Here is a 14168-nt window from a genome sequence, read left to right on the forward strand (position 1 = left end):
ATTTTGTCTACTTCCCATAGCCAAGAGGATAACTATATGATTTTCCTTGGGTTCACCTTCTTATTTAGCTTCTTTAGGTTCACCAGGTATACACTCTGTGACCTTTATTTATGAAACCAATTATGAGTGAGTACATCCCATGTTCATCTTTTTGGGTCTGGGTTACCTCGCTCAGGATAGTGTTTTCTATTTCCATCCATTTGCATGCAAAATTCGAGAAGTCATTGTTTTTTACTGCAGCATAGTACTCTAATGTGTAGGCTTCTTAAATGAATTGAACAGAATGACAAAGTTCTCTGCTGTTCTACCTTCTTGAGTCCCTTTGTCCTGAGAGAACGTTAGATTTCGTCAGCGCCAGGGTCTGAATCTGTGTTGCTCATGTTCTCCTCTTTGTTTGGGTACAAGGGAGGTTATTGTCTGAGTTTTAAGTTTTAAACTAATCTTACGTTCCTGAGTTGCCCTGTTGATTGTCTGGTGCTCCTTCTTTCTCTGTCCTTGCGTTGGGGATGCTGATGCTCATCATCCTCTCACATGACGGAATCTCCCTGTGAATCATGTCACTAGGAAAACAAGGATTAGATTTTTCAGGGAGGTTTCTAGCGTATAAGTTAAAATACCTTCCTGAGCTCTCAGAGAATTCATGCTTTCTACTTACTGAATGAATTTTAGTAACAAATTTCAGGCAATTTGTTCATTTCATCTAAATTGTCAGGTTGATAAAAATTCAATCATTGATAATATCCCTTTATTGTCTTTTTAATGTGACTAGGACCCATAGCGAAATTCCCTCTTTCAATGTAAATATTGATGTTTTATTTTTTTCTCTCTCTGTTGATTAGTCTGAAATAGGTATGCCAATTTTATTGATTTTTTTCAAATTACTAAGTCTTCATGTTTTAAAAATTATTTTTATTGTGTCTCTCTTGTATTTCATTGGTTTTCATTCTGGAAAATCTCTAAATTAAAATTTAGTTATTTGACTAGTTTTTTCTAGCCTGACTGTGTGATGGGTTTAGATCATATAATCGACATTTTAAAAACATCCTGCTTCCATGTTGCTTCTCCATGCCTGCCTCCCCTGTGCTGAGAGCCTCCCTCTGCTCTGCACCTGTATTTCGAATGGTGTCTCGGAGGGAGGGTGTGTTCTTACAGTTAAATTTTTGTCACTTTAGTTTCCTGAACCACTGTGCTGTTGTTGTCCCACAGTTAATCTCTTTACCATTCATATGTTAAAAACCTGAGAGCTCTCGCCCTTTACCTTTACCTGTGGAATTCGGGGTTCTGAACCAGAAGCCACAGCCTGTTCTTACACCATCAGCAGCATTGACAGGGTTTCTGTTTGCATCTAGCCATTCTGTGCATGTGCACTGGGAAGTATCTCCATGTGGAAAATCTGCAAAAACAGGATTTCATTACATGAAATTCCCTTCCTTCTGGGATAAAGTCCTCCACAGTTTCTGCTGGGTTTTGATAGCCCTCTGGTGTCTTCAGATTGCTGCCGAGTTTCAAGTGTTTATCTCCTTCAGGTTTGGTCAGATGAAAGCTCTCTGCTACTACTAGATGCCAGGGCAGATTTGCTTCATGCCAGTCTTTTTCATTCGGTCTGACAAAATGTAAGTTCTAAAAGCCTTCAGAAAGTATTTAGGCACCGTCCTTCTCTCTTCCTCATGTGCTCCCAGTTAATCACTGGTGGGATTCGCTCATTTAGCTTCTGCTTTGATCTCTAGAATACATTTGCTCTCCTCAGCTTAAATACCTTAGAGGTTTCTGAGGTTGGTATTCAAGGTGCTTAGCAATCCAGCGCTGTTTATTTTTCAAGTTTCATCTGTTAGTGTGCCCCTCCTTCTCCAGAAACCCCAGCCAATGCCAGCGTCTTTCTGTGCTCCAGATGCAAGTCTGTGTCTTTTACTGATTCCCTGGGGCACTTTGACACCATGCTCACCGAATCCTGCCCTTCTTGAAGGGTTCAAGCTGAGCTTTATCTCTCAGGTCTGTCATGATGACCTCCGCGCACCCCAAGGATGCCCTTTCACAGTGCTCTGAGATCACTTTTGTTAGCACTGGTGTCTAGCTTTTAACCCGGTGCCCTTCTGCTATCCAAACTAGTGCCTGTGCTAGTTAGCTCTGGGAAGGCCTATCCTGGTGCTTCCCGTACAGAGAATTTGTTGTGAGAATTTACTGAATTCGTGTGTGGGTGATTACCAAGCACAGTATAGAAACATCCAGAATGTCTTCCTAGAGAAAACTTTGTATATACAAACCCCACACTGAACACTCACTCCCCCAGACAGCCGCTGGGATTTACCCAGGAAGGCCCCTTTGTAAGGTTAGTTCAGGACCATTGCCACAGGCTGTGATGGTGAACTGGGCCTTGTTAACAACCCACCTGGAAAAACTCAGCTTTCTGTCCTCTCTAAATCACTCACTTCACAGCTTCCTAAGGAAATCTTTGTCTTGGCAGCTTCCATCCTCTCCCTGCATATTCCTTTGTTTACCTGAAATTTTGTACTTGCACAGCCTTCTCTAGAGATGAAGGCTGAGTTAACCAACACAGGCCCCTTGGTGCAGGGATACTGTACAGAGCAGGAGGTCCCAGCAGACAGGATCTTCAGTCTCCTGGGAGGTGCTGCTGTCCTGGCCTTCATTTGCTGTCCTTAGGGCTGCTGATGCTGGCCCAGTAAAGACTCAAAGTCAGCAGGGAAGCTGTGGTCCCGGGATGGGATACATCGCTGTGAGTCTAGGCTCCTTCCAGCCACTTTCGGTGCGAGCCTCTTGACTTCACAAATCTTTTCTCCACTGGTAGAAGTCCCTCATGCAGCACTGAGTGATCATCAGGGATCACTAGTCTTTATGTACTTAATGATATCTTCAAAAAATGAATAGGCCACGGCATACTTGATATATATATATAATTTAGAAGTTACTTAAAACAGATCAATTTGGGGTTTCTAATATATAGATTGATAGGATATCTTTTGAAAATAATGTATAGTGTTCTGTAAAAACATTTTCTATCTTTAAAAAGGGACTTTTTAAAATGTAATTTCCATTTTGCTCTGAATTTATACATGCGTGTATAGTGCATGTGTTTATTTCTAGGGCTACAACAGTCCCCAATCCTCTTGCATTTTAAGGAAGATTTTACAGAAGTTTAGTAAACTTTTTAAGACTCCGCCCACCTCTCACATCCTTGTGAAATCCTCGCCCCATTTTTTCCAAATCTCGAGCTAAAGCTCAAGTGATAGAAGAGTTTCATCTTTCAGTAAAAAAGAAAGTGACACGAGAGACGTTTCCTATCAAAAAGGCGGGCCCAGGAAGTCTTTGCTGGAAAGCATCTTTCTGCATAGGGAGCTCTAGACAGCTTCATAGAAGCTGTGTGAGGTGCAGCCACTGCAAAAACATGACAATCCAAGATGCCCTCAGCACGTCCCTGTGAAGCATCTGTAGTTTATCACTGTTTCCTCTGTGAACCTGAACACAAGTCAGGGTATTGTAAGGTCTGGGGAAGGACATCCTCTTTCTAGGGTATCAGCAGTAGTTAAGGAGAGTGACATCTCAGACATCATCTATGTTCGTGGGTTACCTTAGGAGATTTGGAAGTCGGGAGAGAACGGATGTGAACACGAAGAGGAGAAGGAAGTGGAGGATGAGGAAGGAAGCCAGGCAAAACACCTATGTCTAGCTGGGGTTTGCAGCGGGGCCTGGGCACAGCACATCTGAACAATATTAAAAGTCACAGTGCAGTAACAGCTGGTCAGAAATCAGGTCCAGTTCATGATTTTAAGCTTTGCTCTCCTAGGATAAGTCTCTTCTTCCAAAATCTTGGTTCTTCCTAACAGAACTCCCAGTTTGAGATAACCCTTCATTTTTCAGTTCATTCCTTCTGGAAGAGAAAAGAGGTGACAAGAAAAAGAGAGAAGAGAAGGGGCAGGGAGGGTGACACAGACCAGCATCTTCAAGTTCTGCCCGTCTTGTTCTTACTTTCCGTTTTATAGGAGTATGCACTGGGCTCAGATTTTTTCAGTCTGGATTTATCCTTGGAGCTCTAAAGTTCCTCTCTAGGACTCATGGTAAAAGTGGTGCATGCTGGGAAAGGCAAAAGTCTTTGGTGGAGGGAGAAGCTGATTTATGTGGCTTAAAAGATGCAGAATACCACTGGAGCTCCTAAAAGAAGAATAAGCTAAGGCAGTGTAGCAGCCTTAGGAGAGGGGGAAAAGAGAAGTGGGGCTGGGAAGAAGAAGAAAAACAGAAGAGAGAGAACTGGGCACAAATCTAGAATAATCAATATCGGTATCAGTAGTGTGGTATGGGATAGATGGTCTCTGGACTAAGTTCTAAAGTCCCACCATGATTTCTGCCAATCTATGGGAGGGCAAAACATCTCATTCACCATGGAATACCATTGCAAAGGAAGAAGTGAGAAGCTGGCTCTTGGGTTTTTCTAGTAGAGAGAAAATCCAGCAGTAAAATTAGGTCCCGAGTGTTAATCACCTGTGGCATAACAGTTAACTTAGAATAATACTGAACTGCTTTCACATCTGACATTTTCCACAAACCTGTCTCCTTTTATGTGTACACATGCCAGTATATAAATTGCTGCATCCATGTCAGTTGTAAAGTAATGGCACCAAGGGTGTCGTAAATCACCACAGTGATCCTCAGAAGAAGACACTGTCGTATCTGAATGAGTGTTACGCATCCAGAGTAATGCATGCCTTCATCTGGCCCAGCAGTCAGCATATTGCCCCATGTTGATGGATATTGTCAGCTGGAAGCTACACTGCATTTCACTGCACAATAAACATGGCTGTCAACCCCACGGAAAGTGAAATCAATTTATCCTGTATGGTCAGTGCATTTTAAATGAAATTAATGTACTGTGGGTATGGTGGCAAAAAGGTAGCATATTAGTTATGCATCCTGGGACCTGAGCCTTTCTGAGTAACGCATCATTCTGTCTAGTGCGCTTGAGAAAGGGCTCTTTATAAAATGTGTGTTATTTTTTTCATCATCTTCAGAAAGTGGCCTCACTGCCCTTCTTCATTTTGAGGGAAAAATCCACAATATTAGCCAAATTCCATTCTTTTATCCTATCTTTTGTCTGTAGTAAATGATGACCATATTTTCCAAATAATAGCACCTCTTAATGTCCTAATTTATTACTGGCTTTGACACAAACAAATTGCTCCTTAAGCAAGGTATCTGGAAATAGGACAGAAGGACCAGAGATTGATGGGGCGTGTTGCTCCTGCAAAATCCCAGTGCTTGCACTGAATGGATTGTTCTAGAAAAGGGAGGTGTTGGTTTTAATTCATACTGAATTTGGGAAGGGGGGTACAGGATTTCTAGTTTGTATAGTAGAAACACTGACTGAAGCTATCAATTGTACCTACTCCACATTTCACCATAGAGGTTCTCAATCTACACAGAGAGCGGTAGTTAAGATAAGGCAAAGCACACACCAGTGTGTCGCACTCGTGGGGTGTATGAAGAAGCCAGAGCCTCATTCACTCGTTCATTTAACACACACTAGGAATTAGAATTCTGTGTGCCAGATACATCACCAGATTCCAGGACTCCAGCTGCAAGTCAAGCTTCTGCCCCCACCCTGTCCTGAAGGAGTTGTCTCTCCAGTGTGCTAATAAGTTAGGTCTTCAGAAAGTGTCAAGGTTTTGTAAACAATAAAGAAATCCTTTTTATCAACAGAAACATATCAGGTATTTAATAGTCTACTATTTTTGCATATGAATTGAAGACCAGTTACCTTTTACTTAGTATTTACTATGTTGTTTGGGAATTACCGATATACAAGTATGAAAATAAGAGAATTTCTGACTTTAGGGATTTCATGTTCCAGGGATGGAGTGGAACTGTCAGAAGGAAGCAGTCACATAAGCAATAATTACTTCAGGGTGTGAGCCTGGCAGCCAGAGGGGCCAGTGCATCCTGAATGGAGATCCTCACCGTCATGGCTGCTCTTGTAACCTGAATGCCCTTCCTGGTTGCCTTTTATCCCCTCCCTCACTTACCTGCTGATTCCAGTTCCTCCTTCCAGGATCAGCTGATGTCATGCCTCCCAGGACATGGGAGGTGCCCTGCTCATTCCAGTCTTGCCCTATTTTCCACATAGCCAGTCATAACTGTCTGCCTTCCTGACTGTGAGCTTCTCGAAGGCTTTATCCACCTTTTTATCCACAGTGCATAAAGCTTCCCTCATAAGTGATTGCTCAATGAGTGCATTTGATTGAATTAATTCATTCCTGAAGCAGCAACAATTGAATACGACTTAAAAGATAGTGCATCTTGGGCTGGAGAGATGGCTCAGAGGTTAAGAGCATTGCCTGTTCTTCCAAAGGTCCTGAGTTCAATTCCCAGCAACCACATGGTGGCTCACAACCATCTGTAATGAGGTCCGATGCCCTCTTCTGGCCTTCAGGCATACACATAGACAGAATATTGTATGCATAATAAATAAATAAATGAATAAGTAAATATTTAAAAAAAAAAGATAGTGCATCTAGCTTGGAGGAGTAGAAGGCCTCAGGGGCACATTTGGGGACACACATAGTTTGAAGTCGCAGATTTTTAGAAATGATTGGTAAGAGGTGGCTTTTGAAGGAAAGCTTTGTATCAGGGGAGCCCACCAATCGTATTTCCTTACCACTTGCAACCGATGTAGTGTGTGGTGTGGAGAACAACATGCAAGATCAGCTCAGCCTCCTGTCTCTGGCACTGTGTCAGCAGGGCTTGTGGAAACATCGTTTAAAACTGTCTGCTTCTGAAAGACCTCTTAGAACAGAAGACAGGCAGGGCTGGGGACAGCAATGGAGCCAGGCACAAATGTGTGGTATGCCCTCATAATAATGCTTTCCTCATCTTGTTCTTCCTACCCTAACATCACAGGAAGCAAAGCAATGAATGGCTCTGCAGCTAAACTACAGCAGTATTATTGTTGGCCAACAGGAGGCGCCACTGTGGCTGAAGCACGCGTCTACAGGGATGCCCGCGGCCGTGCCAGCAGCGAGCCTCACATCAAGCGACCAATGAATGCGTTCATGGTTTGGGCGAAGGACGAAAGGAGGAAAATTCTTCAGGCTTTCCCTGACATGCATAACTCCAACATTAGCAAAATCTTAGGCGAGTGCTACGGCCTACAAGGAGGGTGGGGTGGATGCAAGGGTGGAAAACGGGCAGAAGTGACCTCCTAAGAGAAACCGTTTGCTAGGGCAAATGAAATTAAGGCAAGTGCCCACAGCAGCCTCAGAGTGCCACCACACCACAGTTTAGGTGAAGGGTTGTTGTGTCTGTTAAGACAAGGCCTGCAAACGTTCTTCTCGGACAGAATTATCACTAGGGTAAGCCTGGCTAAGCACTTTAATTTAGAGCTGAACTTCTTAGAGTGGTGTGCTCACCTTGTAAATTTAGCAACTATTGAGTGAGATCACAGGACTCACAAGGACAGACAGATTTTACAGGTAGTGGTTCTACTTGGTGAGTTCTCCCAGGTTCACATGGTCACTGGCAGAATTCGCCAAGTACAAGGGGTGCCTCCCAAATGGTGTGAAATTCATGGGTGCAGAACACTGTCTCTAATGATAACTTGACGGCTTGTAAACTAAAGCTAGATTTAATCTGACACTGCATGCCTAGTTCACATTATAGCCATGTGCTGAGCTGCAACCTCAGGGCAGAGCCCTGCTTCTCCAGCACGGTCCTGCACGTTCCCAGCTTAAACTCAAGCCTTAGACCATCAGGGTAAGCCTGCTAGCATACATTACACAGTTTGGAGCTGTTGTGCTCAACATATTGAACATATTTTATTCAACATGCAGCATCACAGTCAACATGTTTCCTCTTTAGAGAGAAGAAACACAGACGGCCCTGTTCTGTTTAAGCCGCCACTGTAGAACAGAGCCCGAAGGAGCTGCGTAAGATGCTGGAAAGCACCAGGCTTAAACTGTGGCTTTAATTCTTTAAATGTTTTGTTCAAGAGCAATAAATATTTAACCTGAGTAAATACCAGTGATCTGGGCATACACAAATACACGTGTTTTGTCACAAAATAAATGATTTAACTTGATTCTGAGACATTTCGAGGCAAGAGCCTCTAAGAAAATTTAAAACATACTTTGGACCAAATAGAGGTAGAACATGGAAACACGGGCTTTTTCCTTTTTGTTTGGTACTTTTGAATTCTAAAACAAGTGCTAAATATCACTTCCATTTAGAGAAACTTCAATTTTAGGGTTTCAGAGATAGGCAGAGGAGTGATATTCTTTTTAATTTAAATACAAGCTAAAATGTTCCTAATGGGTAGAATATANAAATTCAAAGACATAAAAGAAATCAGTGTTACTCCAGCCGCACAGCTGCTGATAACTCCATGTTTGTTTCTTGCCTTTTCGGTAGCAGCATTTGTAAGCTTTCAGATGGGCATAGACGCCCTCTGTTTCCATCTTGGCAGCCTTGAAGAATCTCTATTATTGATATGCATCCTGTGAAAACATGATGAGGAACATGAAAAGTATATTCATTAAAATGTAAACTGTTATGCACGAGCATTTCACATTTCAAGGGTGCCAGGAATCCTAACCTGGGGCCCCACGTTGCTGGCAGCCAGCATAACAAGCTGATTGGCACAGCCACGGGGTCTGCACAATTTCATGCAACCATCAGGAAAGGACAGGGATGCTGTGAGAGCAAACCAGGGTATTGCTGGCTACTGAGACTATTTGTACAACTTCGCCATTTGTTTATGTGTGAAGACTCGCCACTGAAGAACTGCTAACATCCAGTCTGCACAGCTGTGACCACTTTATCCACCAGACACAAAAATGCAATTCAATACATGTGAAAAAACACATCCCTTCTCTGTCAAGTGTTTAGACAATTCTTTGTAAACAGTATTAGAGAAGGGAATACTTTTCCTTCTTCCTGTATAAACCATACTTTAAAAACTCTGTGCTCTTATTAGTTCATCTTTGAGTGATCATTTATAGAATTTGAGAATGGTGCATATGACTTCAACTGCCCTTCCCCTTCTATAGCTACAACCTTTTAAGTAGAGGTGTGTCACCCTAGAGGTGACAGTGCACAGGGGAGGTATCTATATATGTAAGAATGCTAGCATGTGCCTAAAGAGGCTTGGAGTGTGGGACAGATTCAAGTTTCTGAGAAGAATTCTGTCAATCTCAGAAGCATGCTTTGAAGGTTTGTGCTGTTAACCCTTGGGGAGAGAGAGAAGAGGGCAGAGGAGAGAGAGGTGGAAGCTGAAAGACAGCTAATCAGGGAAGCTCTTGGCTATGGCAGCAAAGCCATTTTACAGTTGCACAATAGGGCTGGCTCAGAAGGCAAAGATACTTGTCTCATAAGCCTGGTGAGGTGACCTAAGTTTAATCCTCAAAAGTGGAAGGAAAGAACTAATTTCCCAAAGATGTCCTCTGACACACCTGAACACCCATGTATATGTACACAAAAAACATAATATCACCAGTCCATAAAATATTGAAAGAAAAAATACAATAAATACATTGTAGACTTTGCTCTTGGTTTTTTTTGGGGGGGGGGGCTCTGTAGTTTAAAGAACAAGTTGGGAGGCTCAGCCGTGGGTAGTAACAGGAGCTCCTGAGCAAAGGCAGTGAAGTAATGGGAGAAATGACCAGTCATTTAGATCTGGAACATGTCGCCATCGCCATGACCGCTTATATATTTAAGGCTAATTTCATGTTTAGGATCTCGCTGGAAATCCATGTCCAACCAGGAGAAGCAACCTTACTATGAAGAACAGGCCCGGCTAAGCAAGATCCACCTAGAGAAGTACCCAAATTACAAGTACAAACCTCGGCCGAAACGCACGTGCATCGTGGATGGCAAGAAGCTCCGGATTGGAGAGTATAAGCAACTGATGCGCTCCCGGAGGCAGGAGATGAGACAGTTCTTCACTGTTGGGTACGTAGTCCTGAGTGGAGACCCACCCTCCCCTTCCCAGGAAAGAGCCATAGGATGCTCCTGGCGTGTGAGTTTGGGAAAAGGTTAGTGAAGAGAGGATTGTGACCTGTGGAGGTCACGGCTATGGGACTCTGCCCTGTCACAAGCCTACAGCTTGTCTCCTGCCCCCACTCTGCACAAACCTGCTGATCGCATGTCTTCCATGCTCACCCGATATAGCCAGTGCCCACACACAGAGTTCCTGGTAGTTTATTTAGATAGACACACAGAGAGAAAAAGTAAAAACTGCCTCTTAGAACTCCCCACAGCTTCCCGGCTTCTCTGGTGGTGCTTCTGACTGTAGTCACAATGGTCTGCTTTTGTTGTGGGATCTACCACAAGATAATTGGCCTTGACATTGGTTAGAAGACCTCATTTTTGGCATCGTATCCAGAACTCCTGTTGCAGTAAATTATCCTGTGGTGGAAGCAGTAACAATGTGGATTTTCTTGCTTAAATCAGAAACTGGGCATGTTTTTGATATCTTCAAGTCTGATTTCATGTCATTTTGTTTAAAAATTAGGTAATAGATTTCTGGTATAAATTTCGACTTGGCTGACGGGCTGTCTGCATTCAAAAGCGGCCCCTCCTGACCACAGTAGTCAGGATAAATGGGCAGATGCCTGGAGATTCCAGCACACAGACCTTAGCAGCCTATGGGTGTGGGGGAGGCACTCTGGAGACAGAGGCTGTGGCTGCAGGCAGAGGGAGAATCCTAGGAGAGAGATGAGAGAGAGGAGCCGAGGAAACAGAAAGGAAGCCACATTAGCTGGACATGTGAAGGAGAAGGAAGCGGTGCCCTGGCCAAGTAAGAGAGTTCTACTTAAAGGAGCAAAGAGGGAGACCTTCCAGGGGAGGTGAGATGCTCTTTATGTTTAAGGATGCTCCAAGGGAAACCCCAATGGAACATGCTGGTCTTCGAAGCACATGTTTAAAAGGGTGAAATAAATTCAAATAATGAACAGAGCACACTTGGGAAGTTACTAAAAGTCTTCTACGTGTGCTGTGCCGGGGTCTTGGGGAGAACTGGGGCATTGAGGTTTGATGACTGGGCAGTAACTGCTGACCCTGCCAACTACTTGGGTAGGGCCCTTACCTTTACCCAGTTTCCATTTCCTCCCATGTGAAATGGGAGGAACGACAGCAGGCATCCTGTGTCATCACTGAGACTATTCAAGAAGGCAGAACTTCCAGAAGACAGTACTCAGGACAGTAGCTGGAAAGCCAGGATCTGCAGTTTGACTTACTATGTATCCACTACCCCAGCAAAACTATCTAGCACCCTAGTTCACCAGTGAGTTTCTCTAGACTCCGGCAAACAGACCTTTTCAGGGATAAAGGGAATTGTCCCACCTTATTAATAGAAGATTCTAACATGTTAATAAATGAAGATGTTACAGAAAAGGGCTTATCAAATACTTCTGTGCTATGAGTGTTTGTGCCTTTTGAAATAATGCTTTTAACACAAAATGTACAATGCAATGTAATTGGACCATTCACATGGTAATGAGACGATTTGTGAAAAATACAGGTTCACAGCGCCCTTTCAGTAGGCTACTCATTTTAACACAATATGGATTTAAGACTGCATGATAAACATCTTGTGTGTTTAACCTGGTACTGCATCCCTGAGACTGTATTTATCTTTTGAAAAGTTTAAATTTGAGAGCTTTTGTGATTCCTGGCCTTCTTATGCCCCTGTGTGTTGAGTGATACTCGGTGGGTCCCTTTGACCACAGTCTGAAAGGTTATCAGAAGTACTGTTTGTCTCCTGACACTTATTTGAACAGACGAGTTGTAGCAATGGTATTTAACTTAGTTTTGCTACAGAATATATTTAAATAGGTCTGTATCCAAATACTAGTACATACTGGTGCAGACTGGTGATTTCTTTGAGACATAATATATCGGTAACTCCCTGACCCTCAGATGACTTAGTGACATCTACGGTGTATTGGGTGCCCACATTGCACTAGGTGTTTTCTATACCCAAGTCACACAATCCATAATCCTTTAAATAAGATCCAGGAAGAGAGCCCCCATGGTTCCCAAAGGTGAAGAGACATGAAAGCTCAACTCCAGGTCTTCACCTCTGTCATCCCAACAGCAAAGAAGCCCCCCTTACCATATTTCCTCACAAGGTGCTTCATAAGCTCTTCTGGAGCAGACATGAGCATAGCCATGCAGTTTGCAAAGTGCTCGTGGACCCTGAAATCAGTGCAGTACATGACTGCGGGGTGTGCTGATGTGAGCTGCAGGGGCTGAGCTGCTCCTGACAGGGCAGGAGGACGTGTGGAAGACGGGTAACTTCAGTCTCTGGAGTGAAGAGTGCTGCGAGAGGACAGGCAATGGCCAGAGCATCCATCCTGGTTTTGTGTTTTGTTTGTGTGGGTTTTGTTTGTTTGTTTGTTTGTTTGTTTTTTATTTATTTATTTAATTTTTTTTTGGTTTTTCGAGACAGGGTTTCTCTGTGGCTTTGGAGCCTGTCCTGGAACTAGCTCTGTAGACCAGGCTGGTCTCGAACTCACAGAGATCCGCCTGCCTCTGCCTCCCGAGTGCTGGGATGTTTTGTTTTTTAAAAGAGGGTTTCTTTGTGTAGCCCTGGCTGTCTGAGTGCTGGGACTAAAGGAGGGTACCACCACCACCAGGCTCGTTCTTAATTCCCAGTGCTAACTGCTTTCCTCTTTCCAGTTCCAGGGATATCTGCTACACAAAGCTAGGTGTTATCCCTGCGTATTACAGATTTGTGTTTTCTTTTAAATAGTTAAATCTGATAGATTGGTAAATTAAAAAATGGTTAAAAAAAAGCATTAAATCTGATAGATAGGATCAGCTTTGGAAAGTGATCTTCATTAGCTCTAAGGTTACAACCAGAGAAGCAGAAAGCAAAACAAACAAAAACTCAAAGATTACTATTGACGTCTTGATGGGGCAAGATGGATTTTTCTAGCTGATTTTGAAAAGCAATGCATCCTTTCCAAGCCAGTCATAGCACACACATTACTTGACATTTCTGTGCATTTCAGCGACTCCACAACTGTAACTGCTGAGTCAGAAAGCTTAGCTGTTACAAAGAAGTTCGGTCAATAATATATAAGAGTTAGTTTCCTCTTACATGGGATTTAACTCCTTCAAATGGCAGATTAAGTAGCAGGATTTTGTGATCATTCTATGAATACAGAATTGATGGTCAATGAGGCCTATGTGGCATCCATGTTATATTTTTCTCAGGAATCATTGCTAAAACTGCCTTTTATTTGGAACATGTTTAGTGATTTACCCCTGAACAAGTAGGAAATTCCACAGATTCTGCAATGTATCCAAGTGGGATGTTTGTCAGCAGCAGTGCTGGAAAAGGATCGAGTACTCGTAGTATGTGATGTGCTTTGCTGAGTGAAGAATATAGGTTATTGAAAACATATCAAATGTATTAAATAGACACCATCACTACTTGAGGACTGACAGGCAGTGTGTTGGTAGACATGAAACCACTTGTCCAAGGCACATAGTCAGGTGCGTTGTTGAGACGTAAGTCAGGCTGATATGGGTTTAATGCAGGTTTGCCTTTACATTGTATGAACCTCACAGTTAGAGCCCACGTAGGATGGTAGTGAAGACATGGACTCCAGTTAACCCGTGCCAGCTCCCATGCCGGCTCCGATACCGGCTCCGACGCTGGACTGTGTTTTCATCATTATACTAGCATGTGTGGATCTTTGTTCTTCAGAAGCCCCAAATCGTCCTTAAGCTCTTTGCCTGCCAGTTTTCTAGATGTAGAGTAAGGATGGCTATGGCACCAATAACACGAGTCCCTTGGAAGATTGAAGGGCTTGGCGAATGGAAAATGCCAAAACACTGTGTAGGATGGAGACATGTTATTTCAGAAAAATCTATGTGTCAGATATTTATTTCATACTACATTAGAAGTATTGTTTTCCTAGATAATTGTGCCCTGAGTGATCTGGGAATCAGCCACAGAGTCATGCTCAGATCACATTCTCATGAGCTGAGCCCTGTTGCCTCCACTTACAGACCTTGACAGGGTCTAAGGGTAAGCAGTCATAGGGCTTTGCCAGTGTAAACATCTAATCCTTTTATATTTGGCAGAGCTAGACTATTCCAGAACTACTCTTGTGATTTAAAAACCATGTCTCAGTGCTGATCTCTACCCAGCCCAGGTA

At 43.2% G+C, this 14168-nt stretch overlaps 1 protein-coding gene across 13 annotated transcripts in view; it reads left to right on the plus strand.

Moving 5' to 3' along the window:
* Nucleotides 1-14168, plus strand: part of Sox6 (SRY-box transcription factor 6) — a 550414-nt gene that overhangs the window by 524702 nt on the left and 11544 nt on the right. For 10 of the 13 annotated variants that reach the window (XM_050143179.1, XM_050143183.1, XM_050143189.1 and 7 more), the window contains 2 exons: nt 6904-7137; nt 9732-9948. In XM_050143179.1, coding sequence (XP_049999136.1) covers nt 6904-7137; nt 9732-9948 — 451 coding nt within the window. The remainder of the gene's footprint in view (nt 1-6903; nt 7138-9731; nt 9949-14168) is intronic. The other 3 variants (XM_050143185.1, XM_050143186.1, XM_050143191.1) reach the window with 1 other exon arrangement.

This window comes from Alexandromys fortis, unplaced genomic scaffold (assembly GCF_014885135.2).
Source record: "Alexandromys fortis isolate MF-2015 unplaced genomic scaffold, M_Fortis_MF-2015_v1.1 scaffold_45, whole genome shotgun sequence".
Classification (NCBI taxonomy): domain Eukaryota; kingdom Metazoa; phylum Chordata; class Mammalia; order Rodentia; family Cricetidae; genus Alexandromys; species Alexandromys fortis.